Source organism: Python bivittatus, unplaced genomic scaffold (assembly GCF_059951505.1).
Source record: "Python bivittatus isolate LINGU-HERP-01145 unplaced genomic scaffold, Pbiv_v1 ctg000570_np1212, whole genome shotgun sequence".
In the NCBI taxonomy this organism is placed as follows: Eukaryota; Metazoa; Chordata; class Lepidosauria; order Squamata; family Pythonidae; genus Python; species Python bivittatus.
Window position 1 is genome coordinate 12,245,330 of NW_028277097.1, and position 17,464 is coordinate 12,262,793.

General features: G+C 38.5%; 1 protein-coding gene across 2 annotated transcripts in view; it reads left to right on the forward strand.

Annotated features, from left to right (window-relative positions):
* TXNL1 (thioredoxin like 1) overlaps window positions 1–17,168 on the forward strand; it is a 32,490-nt gene extending 15,322 nt beyond the window's left edge. The window contains exons 4-9 of one of the 2 annotated variants that reach the window (XM_088152721.1): window positions 2,012–2,134; window positions 2,353–2,422; window positions 4,286–4,458; window positions 8,262–8,366; window positions 13,062–13,102; window positions 14,564–17,168. In XM_088152721.1, the coding sequence (XP_088008847.1) occupies window positions 2,012–2,134; window positions 2,353–2,422; window positions 4,286–4,458; window positions 8,262–8,366; window positions 13,062–13,102; window positions 14,564–14,570 (519 nt within the window). In that variant the 3' untranslated portion in view covers window positions 14,571–17,168. The remainder of the gene's footprint in view (window positions 1–2,011; window positions 2,135–2,352; window positions 2,423–4,285; window positions 4,459–8,261; window positions 8,367–13,061; window positions 13,103–14,563) is intronic. The other variant, XM_007421225.4, reaches the window with a different exon arrangement.
* Window positions 17,169–17,464: the final 296 nt, after the last annotated feature.

Here is a 17,464-nt window from a genome sequence, read left to right on the forward strand (position 1 = left end):
TTAAAATTTGTATTGACTCAGGGTGAATGTAGGTATGCAGAAGAATGTGGTAGTGGAAGTGGTTATCAGTCACCTAGATCACATTTTTATAATACTTGACGTTAAAAACTATTTAACAGCAAAATTTGAAATAATATGCAAGCAAAGGACTGAGCTTAGACTCCTCATCAGGATCCTTATTTTTTATCTATTTTGCTTAAAAAAAAAGTCATTTTAGTATCAAGGAACATTTGAAAGCTATATCACTCTTGCCCTCCAAATGCCAGTTGTCTGAAGTGGTACAGTCCTTTCTCTCCTCATTCTGCTACAGATGTAACCATGCCCAAGTGAGCAGTGCTTAAGAATTTTGGAGTGCATGCTTTATTTTTATAATAGTGTTCAGACCATTCCAGATATATTACTACAAACCAAACAGATGGTGGCTTAACTGAACTGTTATTCATAAAAGAATGGGAGGAATATGACTGCCATATAAATTTCCTGAAAGGAAATTCCCTGGAGAAGCTTGGCTATCCTTAGACAGTGGAAAAGGAGAAAAAATGTTGGTACAGATTACATGGTGTTTGACTTGTATCGGAAGAGAGCAGATCTGAATTCTGCCACGTGTCACGAGATAGTCTGCAGGATCAAGAACAATCCACCTCAAGGGAACCTACTGTTCAGTAATAGTGAATTTTTGTATTCAGTGGCCTAAAGACTGCATCAGTAATTATGATGTACCTGGATCAGTTGTCATTTGTTCTTACACCAAGCCCAAACCAAGCAAACCATATTAGGCCTTATTGTGACAGTTATTTGGAACATAACCTCATTCTCATTTTTGAAAGATGACATAGTAAAACTTTGGTGGGCCTTTCTGTAAGAGGAGAGAACCATAGTAGCTTGGCAGAAATGTTAGTACAGATGTGATCCTGGTCAAGGAGAGGTGGAGCATCTGTATGGAAGTGGAAGGAATCCATACCCCATCAAATTCTTACCCATCAGCCCCTGAAACCAGGAAAGAAACAAAGGATTTTTAAAGGATTTGTTTTTCTTTTTTGGTCTTTTTTGTCAAGCACCATCTTTGGAATTTGCTCTTGGGCTAAGAAGAATTTGCTCTCAGCAAATGCTTATCATGTTTTCCTTGTTCAAGTCTTACCTCAGGGTTCCTGAATGTTGCAAATCATGATCTTGTTTGACAGCAAGAATGACACATGCGTGTAAATGAGAACCTTAATGTGACAAAACACTCAACTAGAGCTGTCACTTTCACTGCAGTTTCTAAGCAGCATTTGATATGTTCCTCTTAAGAGGGCTCAGTTTTTGCCTCTTGCCCCAAATACTAATACAGAGTTACCAACAGTGCAGGAGGTCAGTAGGTGCGCATTTTGCTACTGCAGTGCCTGGCGCATTTGTTTTTAGTATTAGCAAATGCAAGCCATTAGACATTGCTGAACACTGGTATTTGCAGAAACCTAGAATTATGTTAGATGCAAAAACACATCTCTTTTGAGATGTTAGGTACTTGAAATTCACAGCTAAATAGAGACAAATCCTGTAATGTAAATACATCCCAGATTACCTTTCCAAATGCATCTTTCTCATGTAAATAACTCTCATGAATATAGGGCACTTGAATTTGCACCAGTTCAATTTGCAAATGTTGCCTATACCACTGTCTTCTCATTGCGTGTCTAGTGTGAATGTAAATAGTCATGCTAATAGTTTACATAAAGTGCTATTTAGCAGCTTTGACTTGAGAAGAGGCAACCTGTTAACATGATAGTTGGTTTTAAAACTGCCTGCCACAAATGGACAATTACAGAAAAGCAGGAAGTTTGTGTGTTCAGCTAAATAAGGAGGGTTTTTTCCCTACTGCCTTTTATTTATTTACTGTATTTATATACTGCCTTTTTCCCAAAAATTCAAAATTTGTTTACAACTTTAATAACTGCTTATTGTTTTAAGAGACTCTAGGTAGTGCCTTACACGCCATAGCCAATTAATGAAAGCTGCTATCTTTTCCTTCCAGATGGACTTGATGCCATTTGTTAATAAAGCTGGTTGTGAGTGTCTTAATGAAAGTGATGAACATGGATTTGATAATTGTTTACGTAAAGACCCTACTTACCTGGAATCAGACTGCGATGAGCAGGTATTCTGTCAAAAAATAATTAAATTGTCTGGACAGTAATAGTATATTTTGCACTAGAACAATGCTCCCATCTGTGTACCTATTTAAGTCACCTGCTCTCAGTCCGTCCATTCTGTGGATGTAGACACAAGGGAAGACGTAACCAAAAACTTGTGCAGCAGTGCTGTTTGCCATGCATTTGGGCTCCCTGATATCATTTTTTTCCCTTTCCTCCACAGTTGCTTATTACAGTAGCTTTTAATCAACCGGTCAAGCTTTATTCTATGAAATTTCAAGGGCCTGATAATGGTAAGTAAAAAAAAAAAAAAGAATTATTCCTTAAGGAGAAATTCCACTGGTACTATGTTTAGTTCCATGTTGACTTTAACAATGCAAAGACAAGGTACAGCTTCCTTTTCTCTGGTCTGGCTCTTTCTGGTTCTCCACATTGCAGGACAAAGCTAGAATAAATTAATTGAAAATATATTATAATCAATGCATGTAGAACTTTGCAAAACAAACTATCCGGCCCTGTTTGAAGCAGTTGTGTTCCATGGTCACATAGATAAGATGATAAGATAGATAAGATAAGATAAGATAAGATATTCTTAATGGAACCATTTTTTTTTTAGTGTTAGTTTGCCTTTGAGTATACAACGTATGTAATCATGTGCAGTTTTCATTAAATAAATAAACCATAAGAGCAGTCATGGAAATGAAAACTGGATTTTGCCTTGATAGTGATACTTTATCTTTCATGTTTGGCTTGTGCTTAACAGTTTGTTTGCAGAGGTATGCAAAATGTTTCATTTTAAAATACTTTCAGGGTGAAATTTCACAAAATGTCCTGTTTCAAACACAAAAGTCAGCCACTGAACATTTTGGAAATGGCTTGAGCTTAAAAATTGTTTTAAACTCAGACGAGCTCTGGCTCACGTGGGGTGCTCAAAACAGGCTCCTCATATTCAGTGCAGGAAATTTCATGAAGTGCTATGCTTTTGTGTACAGGAAGTCCTCACTTCATGACTGTTCGTTCAGTAACCATTCAAAATTACGATGGCGCTGAAAAAATAGACTTATGACCTGTGCCCAAAATTACAACCATTGCAGCGCCCCTGCAGTCATGTGATCAAAATTTGGACGTTTGGCAACCTGCTTGAACTTACGACCACAGGGGTGCTTCAACTCCCCCCACCCGCCTATTTCCCCTCCTCATTTCTGCACTTTTGGCTCCTTGCCGCCCTGTGCTCTGTTGCCCCAGCTGACCTTCACTGCCATCTTCTTGCTGCTGACAAGGCATGCTGGCCTAGCTGCTGGGCCCTGTGGGGCTGGCTTTACACTGTGAAGAAGGGGGAAAGAGCCAAAAGCAGCCTTTTTCCCCCCTTCTTCGCAGCACTTCCTATCCTTGGGGGCTGGCTGAAAAAACTCTGTACCAAAATCCAAGCAGGATTTTGGCATGGAGCTTTTTCAGCCAGCCCCCAGAGTTGAGAGGGAGTCCTCTCGGCAGGCGGAAGTGGCTTGCGACCTTCCCTGCTGGATTCCCCAATGACTTTCTGGGGAAGCCAGCAGGAAAGATTGAAAATGGTGATCACGTGATTGCGGGGCACTTGGCAATTGCACGCTGCCGCTGCCTGCCAAGAGGACTCCCTCTCACCTCTGGGGGCTGGCTGAAAAAGCTCTGTGCCAAAATCCAAGCAGGATTTTCAGCCATGGAGGTTTTTCAGTCACGAGTAGAGAGGCTTCAGAAGCCTCTCAACTCTAAGACTGAAAATCCAAGCAGCTCTGAGGCCCTCGTGCACCCGACCCACACCACACCCTCACCAGCCCTCCCACGCACCCCCTCGCTCCCTGCACCCACCCAGCAGTGCCTAGGGCTTGCAACTTCCTGCCAGTTTCCCCACTGACTTGATTGTGGGAAGCCGGCAGGAAGTTGCCTTGCCTAGCAACCAGGGCATTCACTTAACAGTGGCAACCAGGACTCCCAGGATTGCGATCACTGAACAAAGCAGTCATGTGATAATTCACTTAATGACCGCATTGCTTAGCAACCTAAATTCCAGTCCCAATTGTGGTCATTATGCAAGGACTACCTGCACCTCTACTTGTCTTTGTATTAAGATAATTTTAATTGGCCTAGATTCCTGAAAAGGATTGATTATGTTTTTATTGTAGGTCAAGGTCCGAAGTATATAAAAATATTTATCAATCTTCCTCGATCAATGGATTTTGAAGAGGCAGAAAGAAGTGAACCCACTCAGGCCTTGGAACTAACACCAGATGATATTAAGGAAGATAGCATAATTCAGCTTCGCTATGTAAAATTTCAGAATGTTAACAGTGTAACTGTGAGTACAGAGTTTTGACTTCCTTCCCAGTAATGTAATTGTGCCATGTTGCACAAGGCTATTTTCCACCAGCATGTAGGAATTGTTGTGAATATACACGTGTATAAGATTCTCCATTTTAATTGAAAGCTTCCTCTGAGAAAAACCTTCAACAATCCCATTTGTCAGTAGCCAGCTACAAACGGTTTGACCACAAAAATTAATCAGGAAGGAAGGTTTAATTATAGCAGATAAATGAGCCCTCCCCCATATTAGAGTACATGTTGAAGAATGATTGTCTGTTTTCTAAGCCTGAATGCCATTGGCTGCAACAGTTTCCAGAACTGTCTCTCTCTCTCACACCCATGGAAACACAACCCACACATTTTGCTTAGTTTATTTCTCATTGAAACTAATTCTTCATCACCTTCTCTTTAAGTTCTCTTTTCCAATACTGTTTCATTTCTGAAAAATTCCATTTACTGCATAGAAAGGAAAAGCACTTAACACATATTCAGAGGTACTTTTTGAATGTCCCTGTTGGCTGGTAGAAATAGTTGTTGTCTAGTAAGCCCACACATGGCTTGTTGACCCTTGACATTAATGGAGACTTCTAGAGAACTAGAGCATTTGTCAGACATGTTATATTTGTTTAGGAAAGAACAAGATGAAGAAGTGCCTTGCTGAGAGCAAAGAACAACAGTATCATTTAAACAAGTACACAGGCCTGATCTGGTACAATTTATAAGGGTTAGGCAGACCATTTTCACTGTTGTTTGTCAATTGGTTTTCTTCTAAACCTTGCTCTTCCCTGTTCGTTACTTTGGCCTAGTAGCCAGCTACTGTGTGTTTTCAGCCAAACCTCATTTCTCCCCAATCTCTGGAATGCAGAGTTTGGGTGACAAGGATGTTCATTTGTTCTTTTTTATATATATATAATACATTTATTAGATTTTTAAAAAAAAGAACAGTAAAAACTAACAAAAACTAATATTAAGAAAGAAAATAAGGGGGGAAAAGAAATTGGAAAAAGAGAAAATAGTAAAAAACAAAAATGCAGAAAAGAAAAGAAAAAAGAAAAGAAAAAGAATTGACTTCCGACCCTCCCTGCAACCAATATAACTAACAATATACATCAAATTTTTGCTCTAAATTTACAACATAACTTCCATTATTTCTATTAACCCATATTATTTCAAGTCATCAAACCCATACAACATAATTTCATTTTTTTCTATATCCCGCAAAAAGTTCGAAAAAGATTTCTAATTAACACTAAAATTATACAATGTCTTATCTCGAATCAAAGCCATCAATTTTGTCATCTCAGCCAACTCCAACCTCGCCAACCATTCTTCCACTATAGATGTCATATTTTTCCACCTTTATACACATAAAAACTTTACTATTGTCATATATAAGAACAGAAATTCCATAAATTTAATAACAAATATATTTTAACCTTAGTTAACTTTATACCAAGATCCTTAAAACATTGTCATTCAGTCCTGGTCACAAAAACAAATCCCGTTAGTAACTACTGAAAGCCTTAGCATATATGTTAACCCTAGTCCAATAAATTCACTTTGTAAAGCCTCTGTTTACTTTTAAAAAGCTTAAACTTGAATCCTTTCAAATAATGTCCCACAACTTGATTCCCCATCATCTCCTTGTCTTCTCCCAGGAACATCTCCAGTAATTTCTCTTTGTCTCTTCCCAGAAACAGCCTCACCGATGCAATACGTTTGTTTTGCAAATCCAAGATAAAAACAATCTTTCCAAATCACTCTTCTCCATTATTTGTATGTCCCCTTTAAACATTGTAACATCAGTTGATTCCATTTGTAATTCTATTCTGGCATCTTTTTCCATATCATCTTTTAGCTATCTTAAGTCTATGTTTGAATCCCCAGCTTCTTTATTCATACCACCTTCATAGCCCAACATTTTTTTGAACTCCAATTCCATATTTGATTAAATCTCCACCTCTTTTTCAAAGTTAACCATTTTACCACTCTATCTTTTTTTCAAGGGACTTGAACGTAGCTCCTAGTTCATCAAACATTCACTGGAGTAAACTTAAAAGGAGTTACTTTTTCTTCTAACAGCTGCTCCAAAGGACCTGTTTTAGCTATTTCTTCTTTTTTTCCCCTGGTTAGATGAGTAGAACAGTTAGACAAGTAGAACTATATAATTAATTACAAGTGAAAGTAAATTGACAGTTCACGCCCTCTAGTGACTTTCAAACTGGAACTGCAAGCATGTGTCAAGGAAAAATGTGACCAGGTTATCTAAGGGACCGCCTCTCCTCTATGACTTCAACCCGTCCCACCCGATCACACAGAGAGGACATGCTTCAGACCCCCTCAATGAAAGAACTTTGACTGGCGGGATCCAGAAGGCGGGCCTTCTCTGCGGTAGCTCCTGCTCTTTGGAACATTCTGCCCCCAGAGCTGCGATTGGCCCCCACACTCCTGGTCTTCCATAAGGCTTTGAAGACCTGGTTCTGCCACCTGGCCTGGGGTGGAGAGGGGAGGGAATACCTCAAGCATGGAGATGGCTAGCCCTATAGAGGCCTTCTGCCTTCAGCCTCAGATTTTTCATACTCTTGGTCTCTCCTTTTTAGTAACGTTTTTAATTAAGGTTTTATGTATTTATATATTTTATGTTTTTAATGTTTGTTGTGAATCGCCCAGAGTTCCCCCATTGGGGAGAGATGGGCAGCTGAAAAATCAAATAAACAAACAAACAAATAAATAAATAAAGAGATCAAGTTACAATCTTCTGTTTTAAAAACCCAGCCGATCAATAGACATAATCTCACAAATCAAGCAATTTTCCCATGTAAAAAGCAAACCATTACTGCAAGTGGAGTTTTGTAAAAAAACAAAACAAAACTTCTAACAAATAAATCTTCCCTTTTCACTATAAATAACTTTAAGTCTCTTTTAAATTCTGCTTGTCCAGCTTTTTGCGAATTAGTCAGATTCAAATTAATACTCTATTTCTTCTTTTAAAAGTATAGTCCCCAAAATAAGGATATGCCCCAAGAGAATTACTTATCTGTTGTGAAGGAAGGCCTCTCTTAAGTTACAAAATAGTTATATTTCACAGTGTTTAGAAATGAGGCTTGGTCAGCTCTAGTGCCCTTAAAAAGGCTGCACCACAGCTTTGAACAAAGATGGATCCCCCAACTCCCAGCCGCTCGACTCAAAAGCCGTTCGCAGAAGCTTCCGTCTCCGCAATTCGCTTTTGGGGAATGGCCATCCGGAGACCATATGGGTCGATTTCCTCACTCCCTCCTTGATCTAGAGCAAGTTGGGTGGCCAGCACTTGCTGCCAGCTACCCATTCGGCTGCGGTGCCATCTCCCCTCTCACGGAGAGATGATTAAGCTGCCATTGTCCCCACCAGAAGTCAAGGATGTTCATTTGTTCTAATGTGTGGAGAAGATAAGAAACGAAAAAAATAATTACGTATTGTTCTACAGTATATTTGGTCCAGACCTAAATGCAAGTGATTGTTTGGGAGGTGTGGATAAAATTGCTCTTTGATGGGCAAGTGAATACCCAAGTTTAGGGAATATTTCTCACCTCAAAAAAGAGCTTGGAAGGTAGTAAATAGTTTGGAATATGCACTGATATCCTAGAATTTACACTCAAGATCTGCTGCAAGCCTGAGTCCCATCATATATTTGGCATGACTCAATTACATTCTGTGAACTTTAGTATTCCATGTTTTAGCTAATTTTCTTTGAACTTGGCTGTTTCATGGATTATTGAATCTTTCACATATATAACTCAGTGCTTGTCTCTTTCATTTTAGTTATTTGTCCAGTCCAATCAAGGTGATGAAGAAACAACAAGAATTGCATATTTCACATTTATTGGAACACCAGTTCAAGCAACAAACATGAATGATTTTAAGCGGGTAAGTACAAATTTGGCTTCAAAATAAGAGACAAATTATTTCTTGAATATTGTGTGAATCTTATTACATATTGGAATTCAAAAATAACTGGCAGTGTTTTCCAAATGAAAAGTTGTATTTGGTTTCTTTGGAGTCTTTATTCTGTAAAGAGCCAAAGAATGCATGGTTGCTCCAGAAAGCTTATAAAAGTGAATGACTGCTTAAGCCAGAGTTTTCCAGGATTGGTTACTGACCTCCAAAAGGCCAAAGTGAATTGAAGAAAGAATGTAAGAAACCAGGAAAACCATTGAAAAAATAATACAATGAGCATGTTCTTTATTCAAGCTGTTTCTTTGATCTTTGAAACCCTGTTTAACCACTCTAATTTCTCAGCCTTCAGTGCATAATTTTTCAAGTTTTCTCTCTGACTACAAAAATTAAAAATTTACTTCTTTAAAATGAACCTGACATTTTTGTAATAGCAAAACCACAACAATAATAATTAACAAAACTAAGCACCCAAGGCCCTAAACACAGTCCAACTCATAGTATAACTACATTAACCAGTAGAGCTCACCTAACCACATGGCCCAGGCATCTAGAGCAGTATTTCTCAACGTTGGCAACTTTAAGATGTATGGACTTGGCTGGCTGGGGAATTTGGGGAGTTGAACTCCACACATCTTAAAGTTGCCAAGGTTGAGAAACACTGCTCTAGAGGAATCATCAATATCATCATCTCGTGATGAGCCTGCGTTTTTAATAGTGCAGGGCTAACAGTGAAGAAGAAATGGGTGTTCATTGATTAAGTAATTAGAATGCCTTAGATAATGAACTTTCTGAAGTGAAAACAGAGAGCAGGGGTAGCCAGTAATACCTTTGGGAATCCTGACTTAAGGAGTACATTTAAACCTTACAAATATGCATGGTGTGTGACGAGATTATTCTGAAATGTTTGGGGCCTATGTACATGCTGTTTCTTATATCAAAGGTTAATTTTGATTGTATGTGTTTGTCTACAAACATCAGTTGTTATGATTATGCTTTTTCTCTTGAAATGTTTCTTTCTCCAGTCAATACCTTTTAGCCTTTTTTTTTTTTTTTACAGGTAGCTCTGTTTGATCCACATTAGAAAGGTGGAAAGACTGGAAGTGATAAGATGCTTCCTTTGTGGAAAGTTCCTTGCTTTAGAATTGCTTCTCATAGTGAACAGCAGCAACAGCAGTTGAGAATGCTGCCTGCAGTAATTATTATATAGCCTGTAGGCCTATCCTTAGCAGAGGCAGCTCTGGAGCTGAAGCTTTAGGGCTAACTCTTTGACAGAGAAAGGTAGAAGTAGCTGAGAATTCTACCAAAGCCCCTTTAATGATGTGAAGGAGGGTATAATTAAAGATGCCTCTTAATTTGTGGTACATAATAAACAGCAGGAAAGATGCTTGGAAACAAAGAGTAATTGAGAAGTTCCTGGGGCTAAACTAGATCCCCAGCTTATCCTTGGCCTTCTCTACTCCTGAGGTATAGAATATCAAGTACAGCTAACATGAATGCAAGATGAGGATTGCATTCATAGTTGCAGTTCAAAGTATCTTGGCTATGTGGCAACATGTCAATAATTTCTTTTGGTCTGTTAGTTCCATAGCCTTCTATGCTCATTCTCAGTATGAGAGGCCTTAGAAAATACACAATCACTGAATCATTAATTCTGGGATGTAAGAATGAGGTTCTCAGTGTTTTTAGAAGAGCAAAAAAAAAAAAACCCCAACCCTTTCATTGCCCTTTTGTCCCTTTGATCCCTGTTTAAAAATTCTACATCTGCCCCTTTTCAGGACTATTAACTTCCCAGAATAACTTCATTTGCTAAACTCTAGGGATGAGCAAAATCCAGCAATCTGGAAATGTACCACTCTGGAGAACTTGAGAATCTTCTGTTTCCCTTTGGACCAGGGCAGACTACCTCTGAATCACTCAGGGGCAGTTTGGGGGCTTCTAGAGGTAAATCTTTTGAAGCACAAGTGTTCTGAAGGTATTCTAGCCCTGAAACAGGTCTGTTTTGTCCATAATGTTATGTATAGAACACCATGAACCATACCTCCAGAACTGTATGGTTCAGAGGAGGGTTTGGCAAGGTCCAGGGAGAAACAGAACATTCTGGAGTACTTTGAAATAGTCGATTCCCTGATCAACAAATGTGTACATTGCTACTACCTGTAATATTTATTATGATCCTAATGGCATCCTCTCTTAATTTGAAATGCTAGCTAAACCTCAAGCTACTTATAATAAAATTCAATGTGGAAAATATAACTCTGGCTTTTTGAGGTGATTAAATTAATTTAGCAGTTTCTAGATCTACCTCTGAGTACCCCCTTTCTTATTACAATATATGACTTGCAAAGCCGATGAGAAATATTCATCTGTGTATCACAGCCAATTTTTCTGGGAATCCAAAAATATGGAGATTTTTGTTATTCCTTGCTGGATTACCAGTTGATGAGAACTTAATTTAAAAACTCTCCAATAAATTGTGCCTCATTTTAAAGACTTGGAATAAAAATGGGTCCATATCAAAGGAAGATTTCTTCCATTCTCTCTAACCTGGACATTGGTTGATCAGTTACCACAATCTATAGTGCTTGTTGTGAATGTAACAGAAAGGATGTTAGGAGCAATTGCTTTGGAAATGCTTAGCAGACAATCAGATATAAATAATACCTTTGAGATTTAGTTCACTTCTCATCTCTTATGTCCGGAGTATTAAATGCATTTTAGGAATGCATTGTTCACTGCATGTTTTTGACTTATAGTATGCAAGCTTAAATTTGGGAGGGCAGAGAACAAACTTTTCCTCATTTAAGCTAAGATTTGGCATGCCTTGCCTACCTTTTTGTTGCTTTCTCTTTAGCTTTGGCTTTTTGTTGTTGTTCTTTTTGCTAATTAATTATCTCCATATAAGGAAGGATGATAAAACTTCTGCCTTTCTCTTTGGGATGAAAAGTGTGTAAGGGGCAAATGCATGTGAAATTCAGGTGGCTCTCCTTGGCGTGGCACTCCCCTTTTTCCCTGTTCATTGGCTACTTATTTTCTCTGCTTTATTGTAACACTCTATTTTATTATTTTTCAGCATTTCCCTGGCCCAAAGAAATAAAAATGCAGAAGATTTTTGTTCTTAAATGAGCTTTCCTTCCACCGCCCCTTTCTTCCTGCTCCCTCTGCTCCTCATTTGCACAGTTCCACTGCTTATGGTATCATCAATTCCTGCTCGGCACCTTCTGGGACAGCTTTCCTTCCTCATTCTTTCCTCGTGGACTTATCTTTGCGTTTACTGTGCGGTTTTTACATTCTTTTTTTTTTAATGTACTGTGTTGGTTTTGAAATGCCTTATTCTGCTCTTAAATGCTTCAACATTTCATTTGATTACATAATCTTGGCATTTTCTATACTAGTCCTCACTGTGAATAAGGGAGGTGGAAGAGTCCACCTGTGTTCTTTATCCAGACTGAGTGATCTCTAGCTAAACTTTTCCTGATGGGATTTCAAGTTCTTACAGACCACCTTAGGGCAGGAATCTTTCAACTTCTCCAGGCTTAACTGATTTAATAGCATTTTATAAGTTCAGAACATCTATGAAGTTGCCTTAAACTGAGCTAGACCACCCAGTTTTGTTAGATCTGGACGGCCAGTTCTCTGAGCTACTGAGCAAAGGAGAGCAAGACACTGTACTTGAGAGCGTTTGTGCTATGTCTTTGAGTTATAGGCCCTTCGAGGCATTGTCTGGATTGAATCCCTGTAACTTGGACCATAATTTCCTCTGTCAGTCAATTCACCTTTATCTTTATTGTTTCTTTCTGTGGCAAAATGTTTCATACAATGTTTTAACTTGTAATACAGCATGGCAGTTCTTTCACAAGATAACTCCATAAAGCAGTATTTCTTAACCTTGGCAGCACTAAGATGGGTGGACATCAACTCCTAGAATTCCCCAGCCAGTATGCTGGCTGGGAAATTCTGGGGGTTGAAGTCCACCCATTTTAACGCTGCCAAGGTTGAGAAACATTGCCATAAAGAGTTGCCATCCCAGTCTGTGTTCTCCAGATATGTTTGGGACCACACCTACCAAACTGCAGGCTGATGGCCTTGCCAGCTGGATATTCTGGGAGCTGTAGTCCTAAAACACCTGGAAATTGGGGAGGGTGTTTCATCTTGGTAGATGGATTCAAACAAGATAATTTTTTTTAAAAAAAATGAAACGTAGTTCAGTAATTATTGCCTTAGCAAGGAACCTTATTTCTTCCTTCCCCAGCATAATGCATATCACTTGAGTGTTTCCATTTCAGGCAGTTTTCACTATTCATTGAGAAATCCAGCCTGCTCTGTGGCTTAATGACAGTGCACTGTCAAAGAATGGAGTCTGTCAAAAGAGCTACAACCTGGGCATCAGGTTGAGGGCAAATTATTCCTAAAAATTAACAGATTAGGAATTTCCCACCCAGAACTTTAAGGGTGGGAAATTATTGAAGGATTAATTCATAAATGTTATATGGAATTTGCACAATTAATAAGCAAAAAAATGTGCCCCAAATAAGGCATTAGGAATAAAAAATAATGCACTGCTAGTTTTCTTTTAGCTTTATAGGTATGAGTTATTGTGGTTAAGATTTCTTCAAATAGTTCTAACTACGTTGATAAACATCAATGCTAAAATGTTTAATTTTTCAGATAATACACATGGGCCACTTGAGCATTTCCCCTTCTGAATGGTATAGATTATTTTTTCAGGGGGTGTGTGTGATTGATGCACCTCTGCTAACATCATAATTGTCTAATTTGTGGTTGTAACTATTTAATCTAAACTAGAGTACCATGCTTTAATCAAAGCCAAGGAATAAATATTTGTCTCACATTTTTGTCCAGTTTAATTTTGCTTTTTATAACATGCTTAATTAAATCTTAACTTGTTTTTGTTTTCCTTCTGTACTGTTACATGACGTTTTAATTCTTTATTACCTGAGTGCTTTTGAGCACTGGTGTCTGCATGCCAATACATGCATCAATCCTTATTCTAAAGATTAGCCTTTTCTTTTTTAATGGCTTAGTAAATCCACATATGATTGATTAGGATTCATGATTTTCAGTTAGCCATATTTATGTATGCTGAGTTATAGTTAGTAGATACCTCCCTTCAGCAGTTACCAAGTTTTATTTTGCCATTGTCATGAGATTTCAGTATTATGTTATACAAAGTTGTGATGTTTTGAAACTGCCTCATTAAATGCTGAGTGTTTATGGGGAGGCTATGACGGTAACGTTAGGAGCACACTGTAGCCATTTCTGTTCTCCCACTGAACATGATGAATGGTAGACGGAATTGGAGAAGACCAGTACAGTTCCTCAGCCTGATCTGCTGAGACAATCTGCAATGACCACATAAGCAAGCCTCAGCACAGCACAGAAAAGCCTGAATGGCATCAAGTGATCTTCCCCACTTCTGCATCCCGCATCCATGAAGGTGCATTTAAAAGTGTGCAGGCTAGGAATAACAGCCAGTGCTGTTTCCTTCTATTCTTCCATCCTGAAATTGAATCCTGCCCTCATTTTGCCCATGAGCTTACCCACCAGCCTGATAAATCTCAAAGGGTGCTGAGTGTTGAAGGGCCCAAGAGTGGATAAGTTTGATGTAGATGCATTACAAACTAGCAGCTTAACCAATGCACACCGACCTATCAGAGGTTTAGTTGCCTCTTCCCATGAGTATACTGTAGTTGCTCCTGCTGTAGCATTTGACCATGCGAAATGTTGTGGAATGGTTGAAAAATAGTGATGCTATATTGCAAATAGGTTTCTATCCTACTTCATAGTAAGATATTAAGTGATGTACGTTGAGCTGTAAGCATCTGAGACTGAGCTCAGGAGGACAGACAAGGCTCCATTTGCTTTCTACTTTGACATATTCATGAGTGTATCTTGATCTGATTGGCCTCCCGGTCATCATTTGAACAGGACCATGCTTTTTGGCTGAAAACTAAAAAGTTCCTCCATTTAATCCTTTGCCACTTTTGCTCTTATCTAGTTTATGTTCATAGAGATCCACTTCCCTCCAGCATTAAATGCCTGTCAAAAATACATTGCAGTTACTTCTAGGTATTTTTTTTTTTCCGAACAAGAGAATCCATTTTATCTGTCTTTTCTCCAAGTGGTAACTTTCTCTTTCTCTTTTATAGGTGGTAGGAAAGAAAGGAGAAAGCCACTAAGATGCAACAAAGATACTGGAAGGCCTTATCACAGTCAACATGGGATTTCACATAGTCTCCAGCTCATGGAAAATTGCTCAACCATAACCAGAGACTGTCAGTCTGTTCCATTTTAATACCATTACAAATAAATCAGTGCATTTTGTTAATATGAGATTTCACTAAAGTGTTTTCTGTTGTAATCCTGGAATAAAAATTTGTAAATAAAATTCATTAATTTTGTCAAAATTGCAGACTGGGAAAATCGCTGTGTCACTTCAGTGATGAAAACTGGAATCATACCTCCTAATTTATATAAGCATTGTGTGTGTGTATGCATGTTTGATGCATACATAATGGTATGTGTCAATGTCGATTTAAATATCCCTATTCTCTGTTTTTAGAGATGAGATTTTATCTAGTTAAAGGGATAAATGGTGATTCTTCTGAAATCACACCTTATTTCTGAAGGTCAGCGCCTTAACTTGCTAGTGAAGCCCTCTCTAAGTTGATACTTCCAGAAGTGTTGAACCGGGTGGGCTGGGAATTCTGGAAGCTGTAGAACTACCATGTTTAGAACATTTTGTCCTGTGGAAGGCCGTGATAGAGGCCCGCTCTGGCAAGCTGCAGGCTCTTATCTCTCACTTTCTAAAGTGGCTTGTTGAAAAATCTTACAAATGTGCTTCTCATCTGCATCCATTTTTATTTTCTGTTCCCCCCCCCCCAGTCTGGAAAAAACAATTAGCGAGCCAGATAGCAATATTTAAGGGTAGATTTGAATTAAGGGGGTGCTACTTGCTGACTCTTACACATTTTAATACTTTTCTAATGCATTTCATTTAAGAGGCCATACTGAACAAAGCACGCTTATTGAACGAGCAGAATGATCTGACAGTTTTCAAAGAATGTGACGTACCTATACTGTGAAGTCATTCTAAGTCCATGAATGTAAACAGAGTTTTCTAACTCTGCTCTCCAATACCTGCTTGTTTCTAACTAAGCCATGTGTAGAATTGTATTAGATTTCTTAAACTTCTAGCAACCTTTTGAGTAATAATATTAATGTATTAAATTTATATGCCGCCTGACTCCCAGTGACTCTGGGAGGCTTACAATCATTACAACATTTAAAAACAAAGAACAGTAGAAACACACACAAACAGCACAGGACAGAAGAACAATAGTGGCAAAGGAAATGAACCTACAAGGGACAGAAAGGAAGAAAGGGGCATCAGTCATCCTTTCCAAAGGCCTGGGCAAGTAAATTAAGAAGTGGTAGCATTGTCACTGTCCCAGATAGTACAGTACAGTACCTGTGCCTAGTATTACTTACACAAAGGCAGAGTATCGCTAAGGTTTGTCATGTCAGGTTTGGTAACCCTTGAAGTTTGAGGAGAGCAGGATGCACACAGTTGAATTTGAGCTCCAAACATATGTGTCAATCAATCCATTGGAGTCAAGGTAGACTATGCTTCATGCTGTTTTGAGTTCAGATTAATAAACAAGCAGAAATACCTTCTGAGCTGCTGCATTTACCACTCTTTCCCAAATATGAGCTTGCTACAAAAGGATATTGTCATGATGAAATGCAGGTAGCCCTCATTTAGTGTCCGCAATTGGGACTGACAACTTGGTTGTTAAACAAAGCTTGTAAACTGTTTACAATCTTACTTCAGCTTTCCTTTGCTTTACAGACCTGCGAAGGTCATTAATGTGAGGATTGGTCGCAAAGTTACTTTTCCATCACTGTCATAACTGAATGGTCACTTAATGAGGCAGTCACTAAATGAGGACTACCTGTAGAAATGTTCCTGGAATATTTGGAGTATTTGCTTTTTAATGTTCAGCAACATTACTGGCTGCAAATTAATTACACTCTCAAACGAGGGAGTTATCGAATGAAATGCAGTACTCTCTGCTGTTCAAGGGTTTGTTATACACGAATACCAAGGGACTTCAAAAGTACTGAAAAACACTTATCTAGGCAAGATGGCCAATATCTCTGGGAACGGTCCAAAAGAACCTTGACAGGCTAGGATATCAACCCCATCTTCTAACCCCAATCAAAGCTGTTAAATGTTTAAACAGATAAGAATGTAAGCTATATGTAATTTAATGCCATTTTAAATATTTATATTATACCTTTTCTTCTGGCCCTGTCTGCATTTTGTAATATGGCCCTTGTCACACCACTCAAAGGTCAAAGCCCCCCACCCCACATTGTGCATCCCTGTTGCAATAGATCACAAACTAAATACGATCCAGAGGGAGTTCTGACAAGGACATTGTCACATCAACTGAACTAGGATGGCATGGGGGTCTGAAAGCAAGCTTCTGTGAAGAACAGTTCAAAGGATCTAGGTTTATTTAAGCTGGAGTAGAGAAGATCAAGAGAGACATTGAATAAATACACCTGGCAAAGGAGACTTGGTAAACATCAGGAGATGCTTCTTAACAGCGGAACAGACAGCCACTGAAGTAGCTGGACTGCCCTCATTTCACAGATGCTTGTCTAATGAGACGCTAAAGCACCATTGAGTATTTGAGTTAAATGAACACCATGGTCCTTCCCATTATGTTTCTGTTTTATTGCTAAGGGTCTGGGGGCTTAACCATTTCTTTGTGAGGTTTCTTTATAAAGATAGGTATCTTTTCTAAAGGATGACTTCCTAAGCGTTATTGTTTTAAGCCTCTTCTGAAAATCTTCTTGGTGTAATGCCCTACAAAGAATTTTTATAAATTGTCCGTTAACTGGTACCATGTTTAAATGAGGTTGCCTTTTAAATCACTGTACGTTTTTACAAAGAGGTTTTAATTGGAATAATTAGTTTTCTGGCTTAAATTTGTTCTGTTTCTAAGTATAATAAATCCTAGAATTTAAATCCTAGTTCA